General features: G+C 39.9%; 1 protein-coding gene across 5 annotated transcripts in view; it reads right to left on the bottom strand.

Annotated features, from left to right (window-relative positions):
- The window catches only part of lipeb (lipase, hormone-sensitive b), a 41,478-nt gene that overhangs the window by 13,250 nt on the left and 4,011 nt on the right, over positions 1-24,217 (bottom strand). For 2 of the 5 annotated variants that reach the window (XM_084727151.1, XM_084727150.1), the window contains 10 exons: positions 23,504-23,536; positions 22,443-22,483; positions 16,100-16,341; positions 13,285-13,569; positions 10,990-11,080; positions 8,565-8,710; positions 8,012-8,197; positions 6,931-7,083; positions 3,893-4,037; positions 1,630-1,857 (listed from right to left, as the gene is read on the bottom strand). In XM_084727151.1, the coding sequence (XP_084583277.1) occupies positions 1,630-1,857; positions 3,893-4,037; positions 6,931-7,083; positions 8,012-8,197; positions 8,565-8,710; positions 10,990-11,080; positions 13,285-13,569; positions 16,100-16,341; positions 22,443-22,483; positions 23,504-23,536 (1,550 nt within the window). The remainder of the gene's footprint in view (positions 1-1,629; positions 1,858-3,892; positions 4,038-6,930; positions 7,084-8,011; positions 8,198-8,564; positions 8,711-10,989; positions 11,081-13,284; positions 13,570-16,099; positions 16,342-22,442; positions 22,484-23,503; positions 23,537-24,217) is intronic. The other 3 variants (XM_084727147.1, XM_084727149.1, XM_084727148.1) reach the window with 2 other exon arrangements.

The following is a 24,217-nucleotide window of genomic DNA, read 5'->3' on the forward strand; positions in this document are numbered from 1 at the left end:
TTAATTTCATCACTGGAAAACATAATTTTGCATCAGTGTGGGGCAAGGAAAATAAATGAAACAATTTACAGACTGTACCCACAGTCTGTAACATAGTTTAAGTCAATTTCTCACTCGTACATGGCTGTTAAAGTAAATACAAAATATAAAATGACCAAATAAATTAGATCACAAATGGTGAAATGTTAAATTAACAGCAGCAGTGCAGAACATACTTTTAACACTTGAGTGAAGACACATTTAGAAAATCAACTTTAAGTGACTACTACTAACAAAAACACATTCTCTGTGTTGATAATCCTAAGTTTTTGTCCTTGGTTGGAGACAAAAACTAAACAGGACGGTGCTGTCTTTCAGTCACTGCAAAACGCTACATCAACATTTCAGAATTCTCAATAATTTATCACAGGTCACTACTTCACACTCGACACTGCATGGGCCCCCAGCAAAACCCCAACCAAGTGTGAAAAAGATCAGATGAATATTTGTTGAGAAAAGTGAGGAACACACATACAGACAGAGAGGTTGGTAAACACATGCTCAACTCTGCTGCACAGAGTGCTGTTTGGCTGTTTACTCCACGTTTATTATGATTGGATGTGTTGGGTGTCCAAATTGCACCAAGTTCAACACTGCACTCCCTTGGGTCTCGAGCAATACATCCTGCCGAGTGTGAAGTAGATCGGATGAACGGTTCTTGGGAAAGGCGAAGGACATACATACAGACGGATTATACTATCATATCTAAGGCAATTAATATGATCATTATTACTGTCCTAAAATTAAAAGATGGGCAGTGCAGACAGTAGCTGAATGACTGATTAGTTGACACAACATCTATTTCAATTTTGCTAATCAATCAGCTGCTTTAGCTGTTGTCAAAGTTGCTTGCTTTCTCATCATAAAATCAATACTACCACAATGTTTTAGCTGCTGGTCACACTTGAATTTGAAGACATTGCTTTATCAGAGTGTGATTACATTAGTTACTCCAGTAGTCTTTCAAATCGGAGTTCAGGGACCAACAGGGGTCCTTGATTGGACTGCAGGGGGTCCTAAGCAAAAGAAGGAGTGGAATATTTTAACTTTTATCGCATTTTTATTTTTTTTTAAATTGGAAGTCGGAAGGGAAGAAATAAGGTTGGCCATTTTTACTGATTGTAATTCAAAGCGCTCCTCGGTTGATCACTGATTGAATATGAAGACTATTATCTTCAAACCTAAAACTAAAAAAAAATATTACTCGACAAACTCCTCTCACACTGGGAGTCTCTGGTCTAATGAGCATCTATTTTGGGGTCCTTGAAATGAACAAGTTTGGGAGCCCCTGAGTAAATTAATTGTAATAGAATAGACTAATTTATAATGAAAATAGCTGACGAAAAAACCAAAACCAAAACTTCATAATCTAATCATGTATGTTGCACAAGTATCATGAATGATTAGGTTATTAATCATTATTGTTAACAAACACAACTAAAGCCCAGACCATTATGTTAAGAGTATGAATGATGGAATAATGGAGCAACAGACAGCAGAGACATACAGAAACCTTAATCCCCAACTTCATCTGATAAAAAAAAGAACCCTGGCTTCATTTCTTTTAAAAACATACAGACACACTCCTACCTGCGTAGGCGCTGAGACACCTGGAGAGCACACTGAGCGGCAGCAGGGGATCCATAAGTGTTAGCAGACGGGAGGGCGAAGCGTAGGCGGTCAGCAGGGTAGCTGGGTAGGCTGCCACGATGCCATCTGGCATTCGCACGCCAAAGGCAGCAGCGCGCATCGATGTCGTCACACTCAAGTTGCCTCCCGCACTGTCACCGGCCAGACACACTTTCTCTCCAGTCCATCCTAGAGAGATAAAAAGTGAAGACAGAAGTGATGGAGAAAAAACAAGAAAGAGACCAAACAGAATTCAACAGGGAGACAGAAAAATGGAACACAAAATAAAAGGAGACAAGGAAAAAAAATCCTTTATTCTGCAGCTATGAGAAATCCACTGAGGTGCAAAAAAAGCAGTGTGACACACATCAAGTAAGACTATCTCTTTTCTCTGCACTGCTGAATTTGTGGCTGCTGTGGGGGCTGTTGTCTTACTGTCGTCCTCGTGGCTGGATATTGTCTTCTTGTACTACAACACTAACATATTACTCTGCCATCACTGTTAATTTGACACAGTGGGCTTCAGCGGTCGGATGTACCCCAAACCAACCAGATGTCTTTTGTTTTCTGCCTGAATATTGAGCATCACAATTTGTGTGATAATGCATAACAACAGGTACAGGGAAAGGGTACATTGTTCTGCCGCATGATTACTTTCAAAGTGATGAATGAATCCTCTCAAGAGATACAAGGAATATAGGTGAGGATTTACAGAAGCAGTCCAAAGGACACCTTCACTGTGAAAGTGAAAGTGAGTTTTACTGCTTTTGTTGTGCCTGGTCAATACGTCTAATAAACCACTTTCTTTTACTTGCCTAATGTACATTTCATTTCAGCTGCATACACTTTTCCCATGACATTAAAGAAACAGATAAAAAGCCAGCACTCCAGCATAGGTTTAGGGGATATATTGAATATATCTCATATATTCTCATATGAATTAATAAGCAATATAGAGGATTACCATATCATTATATTTGAGTTTTCAGTGTTTCAGCTGGTCGCAGACGTTGTTACTTTAGTTAGCCATTAAGTGTGTAAGGTCAGGTTGCAGTATAATAGTTTGTGTTACTATGCTGTCTACTTGTACTCTTCACACAGAGTTGGTCCAGACTAAAACAGCTAACATTAGCTAGTTAGCAGCTTCAAGTCATTGTGATTTGCTTCATTATGTGATTGCGCTTGTTACTCTACTCCTATATACAACCTATAATCAAACAAATACAGAACAACAGACAGGATATTTAATGTTCAAACTAATTGGAATGTGGACTTGTCAGACCACAGCACAACGTTCCACTTTGCGTCAGTCCATCACAGATGAGGGCCCTGGGAAGTCTGCAGCGTTTCTGGATGTTGTTGATATACGGCTTAGGCTTTGCATGGTGGAGTCTTAACTTGAATTTGTAGATGCAGCATGAAACTGTGTTGACCGACAACTGTTTTCGAAACTGTTCCCGAGCCCATGCACTAATATCCTTCATACAATTATGTAGGCTTTAATGCCATCTTTAATGTAGTGCTGTGAGCGGCGCTTTAAAAGTTAGTTTTTGGCCTTGTCCCTTAGGTGCAGAGATTTCTCCAGTTTCTCCGAATCTTTTAACGATATTATGGATTGTAGAAGATGAAATCCCTAAAATCCTTGCAGTTTTGTGTTGAGAAATGTTCTTAAACTGTTTGCCTATTTGACCACACAGTTTTTTCACAAAGTGATGAACGTCACACTATCCTTGCTTGCAAATGACTGAGCCTTTTGAAGATGTCGCTTTAATGCCCAGCCATGATACCATTATGTGTTATCAATGATCCTGTTTACCTGTGTTTCAAACAGGGGTTTTTAAGCATTCCACAGTTTTCCACAGTTTTTCACAGTCTTTTATTACCTCTGTCCCAACTTTTTTTGGAATGTGTTGCAGGCATCAAATTCGGAATTAGTGTAAAAAATAAATAAAGTCTATCAGTTTTGATATCAATTATCTTGTTTTTGTATTGTATTCAAATGAATACAGGTTGAAAAGGACTTGAAAATCACCGCATTTGGTTTTTATTTACTTTTTACAGGTCATTGCAACTTTGTTGGAATCAAGGTTGCATTTTAACTGTGTTTAGCCTGATTTGTAGCTACTTATTGCTAACTCACTTTCATAATTCATTTTTTCATCTTTTTATGCCATCTTGCTCAGCCCTACCCCGGTATAAACAATACTGTGTGATGTGTGTGTACCAAGTAGGTGGTGGTTTCTCAGAGCCCAGCAGTAGGCATAGAAACACTCCTCCAGGGCCCTTGGGAAGGGGGCCTCAGGGGCCAGAGAGTAGTCTACTGACAGGATAGGGACACCCAGTTCCTGGGACCAGCTCTTCAAATATGGCTGCACAAGACAGAAGAGAAAGAAACAAAGGGGTGAATTTATGAATGGAAAAACACTCAGTTTCACAGTGAATATATTACATGTTAAATTTATGAGAAACAACAGCAGCCACAATAAAACACTAAGGCAGGGAGACGGAGAGAAGAAGAGATGTGGTGGGAACAAGATGTGTGGGGTTGAACATTAAGAAGCAAGAATGAAAAGTTATGAAAATTATGTGTCCCTCTGATGTCATCTGTCTGCTTTCTGGCTTACTGTCTAGACAAAGACAGAATGAGCATTGCCCTCACAGTCACCTTCATTTTCCTTTCTTCTATAACAAAAGGTGCCCACATGTCCTAGTTTGCTACCAAGGAAAAAGGCAAAGCCAAGGGGATGGTGTGGATTTACATGGATGCTCTACAAAAACAAACTCACTGTCAGAATACAAAAAGTGTTTCTCCTTTTCTTGCTGCTACACTCAGGTTAAGTGTTTACTATTCTCATGCCAACCTAAGGCAAGTGCTTTACTTCAAAACTGCAATGCAGTGACCTTGAAATGTGAGAAAGGTATCCAAATTTGTCATGACAAAATATTCCTTCCACAGAGCATTCTTCCTTTCCCCCTCTGTCTTTATCTTCTCTCAACACCTTCCTGAATAGCTATGACAGGGCTGGCGGTGAAAGTGACAGCTCTCCGTTCACAATACCAGGAAAAGCGCGCCGTGTGTATCTTTGTGTATGTTTGTATGTCACCTCAGCGACCAGTGAATCACTATGGGGAAAAAAAAAACAAGAAGCAGCTCCAGCAGTCAGCTGTGCTGTCTTAAAGCTCTACCTGTCACAAGAAATCTTAGAGTGAGACCGCTGACAAGTGTGTGTGCAGGCAGTTCAAGCACCATTCAGGTCAGTGCAGATTTGTACCAATCAGCAACTCCTAAGGTGTGTGTGCGTGTGTGCAACTGTGCGTGAACAGCAGCCATTGTTGCCAGGCTACAATAAGTGTCAACATATGCCAGAGTCCATGGGCAGGTCCGTCAGTCAGACAGTTCATCATCTGCCTGCATAAAAGCAGCTAAGGACTCACAACGAATGGTGTGTGTGTGTGTGTTTTTATTGGGCTGGGACCAAGGCTAGTTAATTTTACATGACTCAGGAAACTCTTCTTGTATACACACATCCTGTTCACAAAGAAAAATGCACACACACCAACTCGGTGGGTCCCAGATCTGTTCTCAAAGTAGGAATTAATGGGAGCTGCAGTCCCACTCATTCTCAGACAGGCAGAGCAGTTAATCTGCAAGCTTATACCTCTACTGGCTAAACACTGTGTCTGTGAGTGTGTGTGTGTGTGTGTGTATGTGTGTGGTCCTTTCCCAAGTTTGCTAAATGCACAGATGCCAGTGCATCCATTCCTGTGATCTCAACCTCATTGGGCACTAAGAGCACCAAAGTCTCCTGCCACTGAAGGACACTAAGTGAGCAAAAAGGATTTTGTGAGATATTAGACCGATTGAGAGGGAGGATGTAATAAAAAAGGAGAGCCCCGAAGAAGAAGAGAGAAGGATAGTCTGACAAGTCTTCCATTAGTGCCCCGGGTAATCTTTCTCTGCGGGGTTGTACATTTCTCCGTTAATTCAACATGACAGCCCTGTTCACCCCCGTCTCTGATTGCTCCTCTCATCCTCTGGTTGCTACGCAGCTGCAGATCAAGGATGCCCATGTCCTTGGCGATTTCACAGAACGCTGTCTTGCGGTAGCTATAAGTAGCTTGATGCCACATAAAGACCGCACACAGCCGCAGATGACCAGATCAGCACAGAACAAACTTAAAGGAGAGAGGCGTGGGCATAAACTGTGTTAAAATAAGCTTTCTCATTAAGATGAACTAAGCAGGTTGGATGCTTCCTCCTGCTACTGTTTCATATTGTCAATTATGTAAACTAATAAAACTGGTTGATTCATTTTCAGAGAAATGACAGAAAGATACAAAACAATCTTAAGACATGAAGCCAAGGCTTATGTGTGTGCGTTGGTGTCACTTTTTTGTATCACAGTGGTGTAGAAATTAAATCTAGGACATGGGCTCCTCCTCTATAAGTAGAAAAGACAGATGAAGTGAATGACAGGAAGCGACAACTCACATGAAAGAGAAGAGCCAGCTTTGTGCGCACCTTGCCAGTAGAAAACACATGGAGGGAGGGCAAATAGTCTCTATTAAGTTTTCAGGGATTAATTGCAAAATAATTAGCTTAACGGCTCATTACGTGCCACAGTATTGACATAGGAAAAGACTCAGACTGGTAACCCCTCTGCTCCTCTTCTGTCAACTACTCCTCAACACTTTAATTAGTTGGGGTTCAATTACAATTAGTTTGAGAAAACACAGCCTGAAGTTGAACTGCTGAAGAGATGAGAAGGTGAACTTAGCTGCATGACCGCTGAGGCTACACTGGCTCAAATCCTGGAAAAACAACATCTGAGCCAAGTGTCTAGTGGTGAAGGTGTAGTGTTGTCAGTATTTGGATATGTAGGTGCCATGTGACATGACATTTCGACCAACTGTTCCATTACAGATATCACAAATAGGTCAAATAGTGTCACATACATTGAGTCAAAATACTACATGATATAAATATGTGAATAATCCAGATTCAGTTTTTCTTGCTAAATACAGGGTTGCTACACATTTTCCAATTCAAACTTCCATACTTTTACAGACTTTTTTTTAGGAAAAATTCTTTTGTGAACAAGAACTGGGAAGAAGGGGGCAATGTTTTACATACTCTTTTTTCCTATTTATCTAGACCTGGAAACTTCTAAAAAAAAAAAATCACAATCCATACTTTTACATACCACGTCAATAACAGTAATCACAGCTCTGAGCAACTTTGGCTGGAAAGGACAATCTCACCTCATGAGACTTGGAGGTCTGGGCCACAAAGCCTCCCCCATGGAAGTGGATCAGCAGGCAGGGAGATGAGGGGAGGCGCTTGGTCTTCAGCCCCAGTGACAGAGAGATGGCTCCCCCCTCAGAGCGGGAGAGAGATAGCAGAGTCTCGCTGTCCTGAAAACAGAGAGACAGAGAGCTGATAAAAGAAGATTGAAAGAATACAAAGAGAGGAAGGTTCACAGAAAAATAATCAAGATTAGCTGAGTTGGTTTAACAGTTAAAAAAAAAGTTACATGATGACAGGCTGTGATGTTTACATCACTCTGATAGCTGCCGACAGACTGTGTACATTGCAAACACAGGCTTGTTTTCATTGTTAATATATTTTATTGCTAGTGTTAGCGACAGGGCTCCTTTGAGAGAGGGATTAACTAGCTGTTCTGCAGCAGCTTGCTGCCAGCCTTCCCTGTGCCTGCATGAACGCACACTAACTCCCATTCATTAACAGAAGAAGGAGGGAGGGGAGCTGTGGCTGAGAGGGAGGGCTTCCGCTGATGCAGGCTTGTATTTTGAGACATTAAAAAGGATACTGTTGTTTGGTTGGAGCATGATCAATGGCTGAAAGTGTTTGTTGATAGCATGTCTGGTTAAGTGCCAGGCTACAGAGAAAGGAGGGGAACAAGCTTGGATTGGAGAGATGGAGTCTCCTAAGAGAATTAGGTAAGGAGGCGGAGTAGGAAAAGTGAAGAGTGATACCTGTGACAGAGGAAGAGAGAGAGAGCGATAATGAAGGGGATTAAGCCCATGAGGATAAGTCGAAGCTGTCATTTACTCAAGCAGCTTGGAGAAAATACCAGATATGCTATTACATAGTATGATAATATTTTAAGAATTTATATGACTGGTAAATGCAAAATGGTTTAAAAAGATAAACAGGAGGAAAACAGTCATAAACTAGTTCAAACAACAAATGCTTAATACTTAGACAGGCCTGAAGGAAGTAGCATTAAACAAGTACACAGCAAATATAAGCTTTCATAAAGCTTTTTATTGCATTTTCCACTGTGCCACTGAAGTCTGAACAGAATAATGATTTAAGTACCTGTCCTTCACGTAAGTCATAAGAGATGAGCCTCATCTGAACCGGAGCAGTGCCGATGTGTGCTGATGGCGGTGCTATAGTCACTGATGCTCTGTGGTTGGCTGCCAGGGGAAGGTCAAAGGGCACAGGGGGCACAGAAAGAGCCCGGTTCACCTTAACTTGAGTGGATGTCATACTGGCAAGACTCTGGAGGAGGAGAGATGATGGAGAAAAAGAGAGAAAGAATTGAGACAGAAAGGCAGAGGAAGAGAAAGAGAAGAGTGCAAGTTACAGAGCGAGTCAGGTCACTGGAGAGAGGGAGAAACCGGATGAATAAATCATGAATCCTATTGAATAAATTGAATTCCACTCTATTATTACTAACGGCCTGTAGGCCAAAATGCATAATGATGGAAAGGTATTTTTACCAGAGGAAGAAAAATATTCCTAATACAGTTTTAACATTAAAAACAGAACTGCATTCTTATCTGTGTCCATGTGTTGGCGGTAACAACACAGGCTACGTGTAGTGTTATTGGATTTGTGTAAACAGCAGCATTAAGTGTCTACTCACTGACAGGACTTCGGTCTCAGTGATGTTCCAGAAGGTCTTCCAGAAATGGACATCCAAGTTCTGGGTGATGCGCTCAAATTCTGCCCCTCTCAACTCTGGGTCGATGGCGTACTTCCCTGAGGTAAAGAATGAGCTGGCTGCTACTCCTGGGGGAGGAAGGACGATGCAAAGAGGAAGGGTATAAAAATGAGTAGGAGACACCAGAGAAAAGGAATGGAGCTCAAATTAAATTGAGGAGGTGTTTGAGTGAAAAATTGAAGCAAAAAGTGACAAAAGCTTGACATCATGGGAATGAAAATTCAATTTCAAAAAGACAGAAACAGAAGAAGGGAGGGTAGAAACAAGGGAATCAGTGCTAATTATTAGTCATAAATGCCATTTAATTTTAGTCACATTTTAGTTATCTGAATTGTTTTAGTTTAAGTCTAGTTTTAGTTGACTAAATATCAAAAGATCTTAGTCGACTAAATATGTCATATTAGAGTAAGTGTACCCTAATACATAAAACAAAATTAGAAAACAACAACTCATTGAGAATACAAAAGAAGGAAGGTGAAAGGATGGGAGGAATGAAAGACAGTCAAGAAGGAAATAAAGAACTAAAACACAGAAAACCTCAGAGATGTAGCCAGTGAGAACAGTCACCAAACTCTAAAACAAAAGTTTTAAGTACTCAAAGCACTATAATCTTATTTAGCCACATTGATGTTTCAGGTCTACTGTACTACTGCAATGTTGAAATTTTATCCTGCTTTCACTGCTCTGCAAAAAGTCAAGGATGTGCAGTTAAGAAAAAGGAAAGGAACTGCACTTTCAGACACTAGGACCTCAGACAGAATCTAAACCACTGGTTCCCAACCTGGGGGCCCTGACACCCACTAGAAGTTGGAAGACCTTTATAATTTTAAATGAGTTTTCATATATATACCATTGAAATAACAGAGTATGCCTTTGTCTCAGCATTTCTTTCATTTTTGCAAAGAAAACCAAATTAAATGGATATTTTTAAATCAAAATTTTTAATTTTGATTATTATTTAGAAGACCAGTGTGTAGGATTTAATGGCAACTGGACTGAAAACACCACATCTTACTTTCCTATTTCTAGCATGCAGGAGAACCTGAGATGGCTATGAAATGCACAAAATGCAATATGCCACATCTACAACCAGTGTTTGCCATATTCAACTGCTATGTTTCTGTAGTAGCTCCATGGAAGAGAAAACCCTGCCCCTGCAGACACAACTCATTCTACAGTAATGAAAACACAAAGATTCTTATTTTCCTGTGATTATATACTAATGAAAAGGACTTATCAATATTAGATATATTCAATTTCTACCATACGCTGCCAATAAATCTCCATAAGTCTTACACACTGACCTGTTAAGATATAAACTAAAAAGAATCTCACAGGATAAGAGCATGGTCAAGCCCTAGCCACAGGCTGTATTCAGAGAATTTCACTGTCTGCTTAACAGCCACCTTCTGTATAAGGAACATACACTGTTTAAACAGCTAAAGAGCTAATAGTACAATGGCCAAGTGCCAGGGATAAGAAAACACTTAATTTGTCAAAATGAAGCCTTTTAAGTTTGTGTGATTATTAAAGTAAAATAAAATATATAATACAGAGAATTGCATAAAAAGTTCCTTAGGATATCAAGAAACCCTGATTGTTTTACACAAATTCCCTGCAGTTGCTGCATTCACTATTTGGGTTAGCCTAATTATACAGTTTTATCAGTTGTTCTGTACTGTTAATCCATTGAATTCAATGTGAAATATCCATGAAATAGCCCAAGTCAATTAGTCAGGGGTCATCAGGAAAAAGGTTGGGAACCACTGTTCTTAACTAGAAACACTCAGGACAGCTAATGCAGCTCACAGTGCTGTGTGCAAAATCATTATTTAGGATTACAGGAGCTGTAGGACAGAAGCAACTTCTTCATATAGTCATATAGCCTGAGTTCACTACAGAGGACTATGATGAAGGGGTAGGGAGGGGTTCCAGTACACTCACCATATGGAGCAATACCGCTTGCCTCCACTGTGGTGCAGCACAGAGCACAAGAAACCATGAGAGTTGAAGGATTCCTTTTTGAACGTTAAATATTAACGTGTGTGTCTGTGCGTGCGTGCGCAGTGAAAATGTGTATATGATTGCAATGTTCTTCTATCTCTGCCTCTGTACATAACTGTGTGCATGTTCAAAACATTCTGAAATATAGACGAAGCACACCAGCTAGCCCTCGAGATTCCAAAGGATGAAAGAGCATCTACTATCCAAACACACAACATCAAAAGGTACACCGTCAGGGGCCAAGGAGCAATGTAGAAGAGGAGCGGGGATGAGTACGATCTTTGAATGAGAATCAAGTGGCTGGATGATGAGAGGGTACAGCTGCAGAAAATATGATGCTGACCTATTCCTGACTGATGGCGTCTGTAGTTTTCCCCAAAGGCCACGAGGCCGATAGCGATGGTCTGGAGACAGGGCCGGATGGCTGGAGTGAACTGGAGGGAGGAACGTACAAAAACAGAGACAGACTTAAAATTCTAATCCATTATCAATAGTTCATTTTAAAAACAAGAAATAGACTACAATTAAAACAGCAATCATTCAACCAGAGAAAGTCAAACAGAGGCGATGGGATATCAGAATATCAGATGAGTCTCAAACATTATAAATTGATGCAGACAGTACTAGGGAGGTTTCATCATTTTTTCCCTTTAGTTTGATTTTGACCTCTGTCCACTGAGAGTTCAGCCTCTCTCGTTAAGCTCCACTAAGAACAGAGACTGGAGCTGTAAAGAGGAGCATTTCCCTCCATCCATCCAAATCCTTTGCTCACTTTTTTACCTGCAGGTTTGAGCAGCAGGTGTCGTTTGTAGCTCTGTATTCTTTTCCTGGCTTTTACATATTATACTTCTCACCACACTCTCTTTTCAGGGTCAATCCCTCTGGTCTAAGATGTCAGTAGTCTATGAGCACCAGGTGACAAAATAGCCCATGGCACAGTTTTTTTTTTTTTTGTTGTCTTCTTACTTCAACAGAATTATTTTTCTAACGGATGAGTACTTTTTGATTTATGGGCTATGGGAGACCTGTGTGGGGAGTTTTATTCTGTACTTGATAAATCCCAATATAATAACAAATATGATTTTTTGGAGCTACAATGTAAAAGCACCTTTGCCAGAGCTTCAGATATGGGTACAATGAGTTGCTTGTTTGCAAGTTTTCATTACCTTTTCTCTTTATTGTTTTGAGATATTTTATTATTAGAAATAAATATCCTTTCAGTGTCAACTGCTATTGTGAGTGGTAGGCATGTGTAAGTTTGTTCTTGTTGAAGATGGTTCACATTGTTAAAGACGCACGGGGAACAGTACAGGATGCATTGATTCAGGGCAGAAACACACCGCACACTGAAGTGCTCCGAAGTGTTCCCTGCCTCCGTTTAGCGCTCATGTTAATCAACTGGCCTGGACACACACACATAGCGTGAAGCTCTGTGGACGGCTTGTGACCTGCAGTGATAGTTTTGGCATCTGATCCATTTATGTCTGCGCTATGCAAGCAAATCTGGCAAAAAAAGACACTGTTAATCAATTATAAACTATGTAAATTATATATTACATGTGATATAAATGTTCTGATTCTGATAAATGATGAAATATGCTTCCTGGATTGTCAACTCCCCCAATATTTCTCCAAATAATGAAATATTACAATCTGCCATCCACTATATTCATTAGAAATAGAATCGGGGCTGTTTGTGGTTGTATATTTTTTTTAATTATGAGGAAGAGAGATGAGCAGAGCAGACAGGCAGGAGGAAAGGAGGCAGGGAGGGTCCACTTTTTATCCAAGAACACATAAAAATGATAAAGCTCAGCTCTGTGTATGATTAGAAAACAGCAGAGGAGCTGAATCACTTGTTGACCGGCACTGAAAAACTGCACTTCTAGTGCATCCAGCAAGGCTGCTGATCGCTACAATATTTACATATTGCAGTGCTTTGAGGCACTTCAGTATGTTGTGTTTTTCTGACGTTATGCTTCTGTAAAGCAACAACAGGAGGTGGGGGGCAACAGACGGTGCCCTGAATTTACAGGCAGGTTGCTAGGATAGGAGGAAGATAGGAGTGTTTGCCGGGATCGTTTATGCCTAGAAATGATGTGCTGATCAAAACTGAGGCTACTATAGTGATATCTATATCTATATTGATATCTATAGTGAGTCCAAGATATTTTAAGTTATGGACCTGTTCTACTGTCCTGCCATGTAATGGCAGGGGCACTGGAGGTGGATGAGAAGTCAAAGGGAACTGTAGCAAAGTCACCCCTCATTACATACAGCAGCTAACTTTGTGCACATTTAATTACTTCCTGCCTTTGTCTCTACTTTTGTTTCACCTAAAATCTCAGTTCTGGACCATCAAGCAGGAGCAGGGCACAAAATTAGCACCGGCCATCAGCCAAATGCTGGTAAAATACACAAATGGCTCACAGATCTGCTTCATTCTCCCACCAAACAAAAAAGAACAATTCTAACCTATTGAGAGACTTGTAAAATGTGAACATTCATTAGCCATTGGACAAAAAAGGTAATTTTGCACCCTGAGAATGATGTACTGCCATCTCTGACCTTCCCCGTTCTTCTCTCTTCTTTCTTATCTTTCCCACTACCCATCCCTGTACCACACAGCTCATCTCACCTGAAAGCCAAGGCAACGCCCATAGAAGCAGCCCTTGTGCATGGATGAGTATTCACGGACGAAGCTCTCACTGAGGCCACTCTCATCCTGGAAAAAAAGGTTGTCGTGGCTGTTGTCATGCAACATACGCTGAGCCAGGTAGAGCAGGGCACGCAGCTGGCACAGAGCATTGCAATAGGCCTCCATCTCCCCCGCATTGTGTGCTACTCGAAAAAAGATGCTGCGGCGGTTGGTGGTGATGTAGCGGCCCTTCTGGATGATGTGGAGAAGGCAGCAGCGCACCACCTAGAAAAGTATGATCAACATGTCAATAAAATGCATGAGAAAATGTGCAATGCATCTTTCTCTATTAAAAATGGGTAACTTAAAAAGCAAGGTCAGTTTAATTAAATTACGATCAAATTAGGTAAAGTTTGTCATTAGGTAATAAAAGGACAGAACTTTTACAAAATGATATACGATATGTATTCTTGAGATAAACTATGATAAACCTCAGGCTATTATTTCTTTTCTAAAAGGGGATGCAGAGTATTTTGCATTAGGACAAAGCAAATCGTATTTCTTTAATTGTGCTATCATTTAAGGGCCATATCTCCTGGGTCTACTTCAGTTGTAATTAAGATTAGAGCAGCAAGCTTGAAGGAAAAAAAACAATAATGTATGATAGCATGGCTGAATGCAAGCACGTGAAAAGCTTACTGCTTCACCATGGTGTTACAGATTAGTAAATGTACCACTGTGGGAATGAGAGGGATTATAAATGTGGAAATCGAGAGGCTAGAAAACAGAGCAGCATTCATTTGCTGCTTGCACAACTCATTTAGTTGTGGTGGGCTGCAGCCATGGAAGGTCATGATGTTTCATCAATAATTGCAGAAGATAAAGTACAGTGGGTACACTTGGGGTAGACATTCTACAGCTGGAGGAATTTATCTAACCTGATTTGCAACATAAAATCAATTTGTTAAACAAATGGACTGACCTTGAAACAAACTGTTATAACTATAGCTTCTGTTCCCTGAAGGAGAGGAACAAGGTGCAACACATGTAGTATGTTATATCATGTCCCTGCATGGCCTGACTGAATACACATCTATTCACACCTTTAAGGCAGATGATCTGTGATGAAGTACAGAATGTGACATTACAGTCATCCCTCAGTTCAATAGCTGCTCTTCACCGAGCCCAGCTGTGCAGGGGGCAACCAAGTGTTATATCTTGTTCCTCTCCTTCAGGGAACAGAAGTTATAGTAATTACATTTTGATCCTCTTCATTTGATTCACGTGGTACAACACATATAGTACGGGGTAGTTATTCATGAGAGCAGAGAAGACACTAAACTGAAATCAAAATGTCTGGCACTCTAGTGCATCATAGTCCCTGCAGAAATGGCAGACTGAGCCACCGAAGGAGTTGTCACGTCCAAACAGTAAAAGTCAACAAAAGTATTAGTGATGACCAACCGGAACTGCAGAACAGTTATCCCTCACAGATACTCACAGTTTGGGGTGCAGATATCTCCTCCTCTTTTCAGGTATTTTTAATCATCCAGCATCCATCCCATTGGGTTTATGGATGTGCATATTTTTCATTTTTTAACCCTCTGACAATGCCCATGATGTTGCAACACAACCAGTCCAATGTGCCCTTGCTCACAGTGAGGCAACAGAAAACCTCTGTGGTTGTAAGCCAAGAGATAGCTTAAACAATCTCAAAGCCGATGTCCAGCACATAAACATCAACGCTGCAGTTCAGAGTGCTTTCACAGGGCTCCAGCTCAAACATTGCTAGCCCTTCAGCACACTCCATGTGGTCAGTCCAGTTATGAGTTACGACAAAGCTGGGTCCCTCAGCACTTTCTCCACAAACATGACCCACTCCTCCAGGGTTGAGTGTCAGAGCTGATGACAAAACACGCTGGATTTGAACTCAGTCAACACTCGACTGGCGTGAACAATCCCCAAACAGATGAGACATGCCTCATGCTTGCCCATGTCATGCAAAGACTTCTTCTTTGCCATTTAGGCTTGGTGTTCATTTCGAGAGACAAAGCTCATGGGCAGAACTCAAAATTAGGAAGCCATACTCTCCAACTGAGGCAGTAGTGGCTTACAGCAACACAGGCCATTAAGTTTACTTCAATCTGATAACAGCTACTGAAGAAACAGACCTAACTAGCTACAGCTAGCTACCCCGACACAGCATAGTGGTTCTTTACAGGGTGAGAGATGTATATACACATACTTCACATACTTCACTGTAGATCATCTGCTTTAAAGGCAAGGTGTCTTCAGTCAGACCACACAGGGGTGTGATTCGATGGGAAAGGGAACAAAGAAGTACCAAGAGCAAGAGCAAGGTGAGCAGTTTCTCATAGTGTGAAGAGAACATTGATAAGAATGTATTGCGGTATTGGGGTGGGTGGGTGGGTGGGGGGGTGCTATTCTGAAAGCTACACTGGGTTCAAATGAGAACACAGACACAGATTCAAATGAAGCTATAATCAATTATGACAATAATAATTACTTAATCGTTTAATTTATAAAATGTCAAAAAATTTCTAAGAGCCCAAAGTCACATCTTTAAAGCGCTTCTTTAGTCCAACTAACTGTCCAAAACCCAAAAACCCTTCATTAACTATCATAAATAACAAAAAAAGGTAACAAGTCCTTATATCTTAAAAGCTGGAACCAGCAAATGACTGAAATAATTAGTTGATCGTCAAAATAGTTGGCAATTAATTATCTTTTGATCAATTAATCGACGAATTGTTGCAGTTCTATGTCTAAGATTTGAAAGCATCGCACAGCCTACCTTGACCAGTGAGCGATAGCCATTTGCAGGTATGTGCGGGTCAAAGTCAAAATGATGGTAGACCGATGCAAAGCCGGAGATAACAGGCTCCAGACTGCGAGCGTGCTCCTGGATCAGCTTCATGACATCCACCAGCCGCCGTGCTGCATCACCCTGCGGCCCTTTGGCTCCTCCTGAGAAGAACGTGGCATTCTCTTCACACACACTGTACAGGGCAGCAAAAACTGCCTTGGTGTCCATCACTAGGAGCAGTGAGACAGAGAAGAGAGGCAAAAGGTTGGAACCAAACAGAAATCAGTGATATGTAGGAAAGGGTCCTTGAGCATAGAAATATTAATATGCCTTTACTAATTATTAGTGTCATTCTTTATGTACTCTAGACGGAAAATTATTTTTCATTAGGCAGAGATTATTGATATAGGGACTCTTATCCAAAAGCACCCACTGATCTCATAATTAAATATGCCATCTTGCCGACCCCAATGTATACTTAATATTTGTATTATTTCAATATACTTGTGTGCATAAGACTGTCATTACAGTGTCATCACCATGTCATGACATCCGTAATGAAGCTGAACAAGTCTTTATAAATGTTTATGACTGTTGACATTAGGTGTGAGTTGGTCAATTACATCTTTTTAATGCAAAGTTGACAATAATGGCCTTGTCATGACAAAATGACATTATAAAAATCAAAAATGTCTTTTTTATGACAACTTTACTTTTACCAAGACAACATAGCCCGTCTGTATTTTTGTCATGGCAACTTGAACTTATCAAACTTAAAGAAACTATGTACCTTTATGTTTTAACATTACATTAAACTGTCAGATGTGGTTGGTTATGACACTGGCTGTCATGGAACCATGATAACTGTGTCATGAATATTCTCCTTGATTTCAAGTAAAGTGGTACATTTCAGACTTATCATAAAGATGTCATTAAGTTTTATTACACTGTCAAATGCTTTTATAATGTTGTGAGGAATTATTTGCTGTATAAATATAAATAAATAAAAAAAGTTTCTTTGAGTTTGATCATGTCAGGTTGTCATGACAAAGACACTGACAGCTTAGGCTGCCTTGGTTGTCATAACAAAGACATCATTGGCTTTATTAATATCAAATAACATAACTGATTATTGACAGCCGTCATTAACATTCATAAAGATCATCACAATAGAGATCATGACATGGTTATGACAGTGTAATGACAGTCTTATGCACACCCCCTCAAATAAAGTGTTACCCATTATTTTCTTCAGTTTTAAAAACTACACTTTCAGCTGGTATCTGGTCCTGTAAGAAAAAAAGGAGCACCCTGATCCCTATTCTGCACCACATATGCACTTGTTATCAGTATGTAGACACTGTACCAGGTGGGATATCATTGGATATATCCAACATAATGTTCTCTTACTTCTATTAACTAATCCCCCATATCCTGGCGTATAGGAGCTCATTGATTGAGACGTGTTAAGCAGGCCTTGAAATTAAACGATGTAAATCCGGGCTAAGCAGCCAAAATCCACCGAGATCTAGGCAGACATGCATGGAACAGGAGGAGAAGGCAGAGGCCCCTTTGCTAACGTCATGCTGCTGAGAACAAACACAGATTAGTCATACACTGACAAAAACACTGAAACACTCACATAGGAGTCCCAAAGGGAGGTATACAGCTGACAATAAACAGCTGAGTGTGTTTACAAAGTGTGCCTGTATCCCTGCCCTAATGCAGCATGACAAAGATCTGGAGCTATGTCCCAGTTGGATTCCTACTGTTGGACTGAGCTCTTCTGCTAAGTCACCTGAGACCGCTGTTTCCACAACACCTAAGTCTGGGAACCTGCTGGTACTTACTGTATAGGGTGACTGGCACGTTGAGAGATATAGGAAATAGGAGAAGGGATAGTGGACACAGAGTAAAACAAAAGAAAAAGAGACAGCTGTGCCTCCCTAATAAATTACAAAGTGAGAATTTTAGGGGCCAAGCTGACAGAGAGAAGGAAAACAATTTCTTTGTTATGGATGGCTTTAAACCACTTACCTTGGAGGGTTGAAGGGCATTTATAGAGAGATGATTAATGGTCTGTACCAAATTACTCTTCAAGAATGACTTTGCTGCGTTACACTATCTTATCGTATCTTATACTTAAACCATACCTAATGAACATCTCTAATTACATCAGCTGCACTTCAAATTAGCACACACCCATCCGCAAACTTTTGCTATTAAAACTTCCACTGAGGCTAGTTCAACAAAGCAACACAATAAAAATAAATAAAAGTAAAGACTATACAGACCCCCCAAAGCGACATCTTTCTGTATGGAGCCGAGGTTGCCTATGCATGCAAAAAAGTGAACAATCATAATGAAGCCCTTATCGCACAATTATTCTACTATTCCCTGCCATTTAGGAAGAGTAATGGGAGAGGCAATTTCAGCTTGCTGGGAGGAATCATAACCCTCTGACATCTGGGAAGAGACATTTATCAGCCAGACAACTTCTGGCACACACATACACACATATTCTATTAAAAATCTCTTCAGCCATTGCCCGTTTTCTCATTTTCCCATCTTGTCTTTGCTACTCACTCCAATACTTTTTCAGCAAGTTTTTTTAACCATACCCTACAAGGCAAGACACCTCTCAGTGGGCAAATTTTCCCATATCAGATGCCAATTTTGTCACAGATAAGAGTTTAGCAAGTGACAACAACAACAGTATATTTGAAGTAGTTTACCTTGTGATCCAACAGAGAGCATTCTAAAAATTCACTATGAGCTTGACCTATTGCATGGCCGATTGACAGATCAGTAAACTAAGCTAGTTATGTTGCTTGCAACACACGAGGAGGACACTAGCCAGCAAAGTTGTCTTGAGTGGGCAATCATGACACCAAAGCATCTTAGAAACAGCGTGTGCAGTATCTTTGGTATAGATGTCAAAGTAACTAACAAAGCTGTTGCTGACTGTGTTCAAAGTAACAAGAAATCTCAAGAGTCACCTGCTAGCTTGCCACCCAAGGAAGGTTAGACCTTGTTAGACAGGTGTAATGTAAAGTTAATAAAACAACAAAGACAATGCTGTGAATGTAAATAGAATTAATTCAAACAAATCACATTTAATTTCAAATTCGTTCAAATTGATTGCTGGAAAACATGACAACCTTTACTGGCTCAGATTACGCTAAAAATGCACGAGGACACAGCTCAATCCAGTTTAGTGTGCTACCGAGCTGTTCCTTGGCACTGGATCTGGAAAACATGCCTCATCTGCTCAACACAAATTTTACAGAGATGGGCCTTGTGACAAACCAGAAATCAATGACCACTCAGAAATATGTTATGCCACAGCTCCACTAATTTATGTTTCCCACCGTTTGTTTCTACTCTAAGGCATACTGTTCAAATGATCTGCAATGTGCAAACTGTGTGATTACATGTGTGTGACGTGCCCACGATAAATGTCCCGCTGGCCCTGAGGTATAGAGATAAGCCAAAGATTGGCTACACCCAGCAGCACTGCACTGGGAATACTTTATTGATTATGATACCATGTTCTATCTACTCCTGCAAAGCTTAATGAAGCAGCTTGGGGCCTAATTTCACATTGATTCAACCATGTCAAAGGAACACTTTCTGGCAGTTCATCCCATGACTTTGCACTAAAACAGAATTTACATTGTGCTATTCAAATCGTATTGGACAGTGAGGTCATCCACAAATATAGCAAAACTATCTGCCTCCAGGCATCAAGACTTTTTTTTTTTTTTAATTTTGAGCTTTTTTTGAGCTCAGAAAATATTTTACCCAAATGACTTAAGAGCTTTAAATAAGCACGCTACCAAATCCCAGTAAAATTTCAACTGGTTTTGTTGTTACATTCCAGTTGTTTCCTTATTAACTGTCTCTGCAGGAGTTTTATAGTAGGATTTGTCTCTATTTGACAGCATCACTATAATTTGTCTCTCCAATCATCTTTAAGAGACTTCCAAAAAACAAGCTGTACAGCATTATGAGAAAACATGAATTACATTTTTGGGTGGATATTATCTTTGATCAAGTCTCAAATTGCAGTCTCATATTGCAGTGCTGTAGCAGGAAGAGAAGGATCAGGGAGACACAAAACATACCAGTTTTATAATAAACCACACTAAAATTCTAAAATGTTTCATATTACCATTTCAAATCTTAATTATCATTAAAATGGGTGTGATTACAGCACTTTGAAAAACTTTCCAGCATCAACCAAAGTTAGCAACAGTCTCCCAGACAGAGGTGCATCAGCAATGTGGGTTTGTTTTGCATCAGTGAAGACAGTGTCATGGTAAAGTTCATGATGCTATTTCAAATCATTGAGAGGTTTTCAATATAAAACTTGGTGAAAAGATTTCAACTTGAAAGATATCAGCACTCTTTGAACATTTCACAACATCTTAACAACACCACAATAATACTGATAACTGTGACAATTTTGTTAACTATAATATGAAATACTACATACTGTTTCATCTCTACCATCCACTTACCTTGAAATACTATGCAAACTTTAATGGTACATATTCATCATAAAGATTATGATGAAAGCTTTCAGTACTTGCATTTGTGATGTCAAAATAATTCAACTGCTAACAACAGAGATGGGAAACTAAGTACAAAACTTTGTTACTGTACTTAAGTAGAGTTTTTATGTCTGTACTTCTCTTGACTATTTATTTTTCTGACAACTTTTAACTTTTACAAGTAGGCTATACCTTCTACTCACTACATTTCCAAAACAGGTTTGTTTAATTTCAATCCATTTCAGGAAAATTATAATTATTATTATTATTATTTTGCATCATTGCACGCTGCCTCCCCAACATCAAAACTGATGTCAACCTACAGAGAAGGGACAATAACACACAGAAAAGATTATTCTTTGTGTATCCACCAGCACATATCACAAACGACAGACGTAATACGACTGAACAGACAAGACAGGCAGACTCAATCATGGAGAAAAGGTGAGGTTCAGTTAGCTTTGTACAAAACAGCCTGTATTAATGTCCTTACTTTTTACTTTATACTTTACATACACTTCAGACCCTGTATTTTTTCACTTCTATTTGAGTAAAGAAGCTGAATCAGTACTTCTACTTTTACCAGAGTCTTTTTTCACACAGTCATCTACACTTAAGTACAGAATTTGTGTACTGTTTCCACCGCTGGCTAATGACAAACACACATAAATCTGGGATTGTTGCTCCATCTCAGGATTTGCCCAAGAACAAGTGGATTATACACCGAGCGTGAATATTCTGAACCTGACAACACAGTTACTCAATGTGAAACAACTCAACTCATTATGTCAGCATAAAGCTGGAAACAGCAAACACACACACACACACACACACAAACACAAACACAAACACCATCTATAAATACACATTCATTTGCCTTAGGGGACACAATGGCTGCTTTGGTCAAGCCGTCACCCAACACCATGCAGCAGGACCAGCGACAGCAGTCAAACCAGTTTGGGCAAGCAGCCAAAATGAAAATTACATTGCTTAATTAGAGCGGGGGGTACAACTCTCTCAGCTGGGCAAGCCAATAGGCCTTATGTTGACAGAGTAAGCTAGACGTGAACTTTATGAACCCCTGGATCAGCATAAGCTGTTTTAAAACTTGCTTAATGATAATGAAGCCCACGCACATTACACCCCTATCTAACTGCAGGAAGTATATCATATGCAAATATAATGCAAATGAGCACAGTTACGTGAACCAGTACAATCTTATCGAGAGCTCACTCAGAGTTCAAACATGCCACGGCCCAGTGAAGGCTTCACCTCTGTTTGACATGAGATAATGCTTCAAACAGAGAAACAATAAAAGGCACAACTACACCCACCAGGATACCATCAATTAAACATCTATGGGAGTACAGAAAGACATAACTCACCTGCCTGCCTTATCACCTCTGCCTTTTGTGCATCAGCAAATAGTCTTTACACCTACAATAAGCTATCTCTAGCTATGTTAATAGTAAGCTATGTTTCAGCATCATCCCCTCATGTGTTAGTGACACAAGCGGCCACTGAAAACTCACTGTAACCATTAAGTTGCAACTGGTCTCTCCACATTAAAGATGGATGAGAGTGTGCATTAATAAGTCATGTACAACAACTAACACCAGCAACATTACAGACATGATAATGACTCCTACGGGGCCCATGTACAGTGTGAATGTTTATGTAAATATACCTACAGTCTGCTTCTATCATAGCATGTAACTGATGATATGGACTAACTACCGAAAAGCTGGAAGAGTAAAAAAAGCAAAAGTGTTTACCGGTGTCTGAGTTCAAGGCTCTGTCCTTGTCTGTCTCCTCTCTTCCACGAAAGCAATGAGGGGAAAAAAGACAGAGAATGAGAGATAGACAGGGAGGGGGGGTGGGAGGCAGAGAGGAAAGAGATAGGGTTTTCCAATTGGTTTTGTTCTCCCTCTCGCCGTCTGTCAATCCCTTGCTTTACGATGTGACTCTTCCCCTGTCAGCCTGTCATAACCAATTCTACTCAGAGGGAAAGTGCTGGCCTTTTCTTTCCTCTCTGCTTGTCCCTCCCATGCCTCTTTTTTTTTTTTTTTTTTTTTTTTTAAAAAAGGGTAGGGAATCTACAGAGACAACCCCAAACCCAGTTAACTGTCTCCCTGTGACAGTAGGGCTATTTTGCTATTGGCAGTTCAGTTTGCTACTCCCTGTGGCCTTCAACCTAATTGGCAGATCTAGTACAGACAGATATTGGCAGGGACACTAGTTGTCATGAGATTATGAGATGATAAAAATATTTCATTTGTGGCTTTTTCCTTTCAAAGCATCTTGAGTGCTTTGTTCCATTTAAATAAGGCAATGAAATAAATGTAACCAGCAGTAAAAGCAATACTGTAAGTATTAGTTTAAGGAGCCATATGTAGCAATTGTGTGTCCAAACATGTGTACTGCAGACCAAACAGTGTGTTGGAGCCACAGGCAATATATAGGTTAAATTCCTTTTAAATAAACAATCTGCAGTTAAAATGACTGGTTTACCCCACCCACTCCTCACCAGACTTGAAGAAGCTCAGGCAGGCTGCAGGAACACTGACATTGTAAATCGACAATAACGTGTGACAACAAGTCCTACACTGTAAGGTGGTCAGCTGATAAGTGTCAATTGTCTGTCAATGTAAAGCTAAGCCTGATATCCTAAAAAACAAATGCTCACTGCTACTGCTCTGCAGTTCGGAGTTCTGTGACTGCCTGTCTTACTGCCTGTCTGACTCCATTAACATATTGTTCAATTCAACATAAATAAACATCTACTCCTTCTAAAAGATTATTAATGATTTCTGACAACTCATAAACAGACACTTACTCATTTGGTGATCCTTCAGCATTAATTTGAACTCTAATAAACATGAAATAGACAAACAAAAACAAAAGTTACCGATCAGAATAGAAATTTCAAGGAGGACACTGAATTAAGTACTGTGGTCAGAGAAACAAGTATCATAGTCAGTTAAAGGATTATCACAGTAAATAAATTGCAGGTTTGATAAAATACATTTTGGCTTTAAAACCTAAAAAATATAAATCAACTGCTTATCAGAACCCCCAATGATGTTGTAAACGTCTTTATTTTGCCTGTCCAACAGACAAAAAACTAAAAAGGTTTACAAATAACAATAATGAACAAAGAAAAGAATGAATATCCGTACATACTACTATAACCAGCTCAGCAATGGTTTTGAAAATTCACTTGACAGTTATCAGCAAATCAAAATTTTCACAATAATTTCTAATCATTAAGTTTACAATACTCCATCAAACCTACTTCGGTACAAGTCCTGCATCTGCAACTAGTGTCTGTCTGTGTGAGACCTTTGATTTTCAACATTCATGGAGCACCTTTGAACATATATCTGCTATTTGTGTACACAGCAGGAACATGCTGTATGGCCCAGCTATTGAGAAATACTAATGTTTGGCAACGAATACAGAACATGGACAAGGCGTGCACACCCAAAATAGAGGGTGAAAATGTTACTCAGGCAATCTATTCCAGGGGAAAATATGACCTTAGTTTAGA

Source organism: Lutjanus erythropterus, chromosome 9 (assembly GCF_056507025.1).
Source record: "Lutjanus erythropterus isolate fLutEry1 chromosome 9, fLutEry1.hap2, whole genome shotgun sequence".
Classification (NCBI taxonomy): domain Eukaryota; kingdom Metazoa; phylum Chordata; class Actinopteri; order Lutjaniformes; family Lutjanidae; genus Lutjanus; species Lutjanus erythropterus.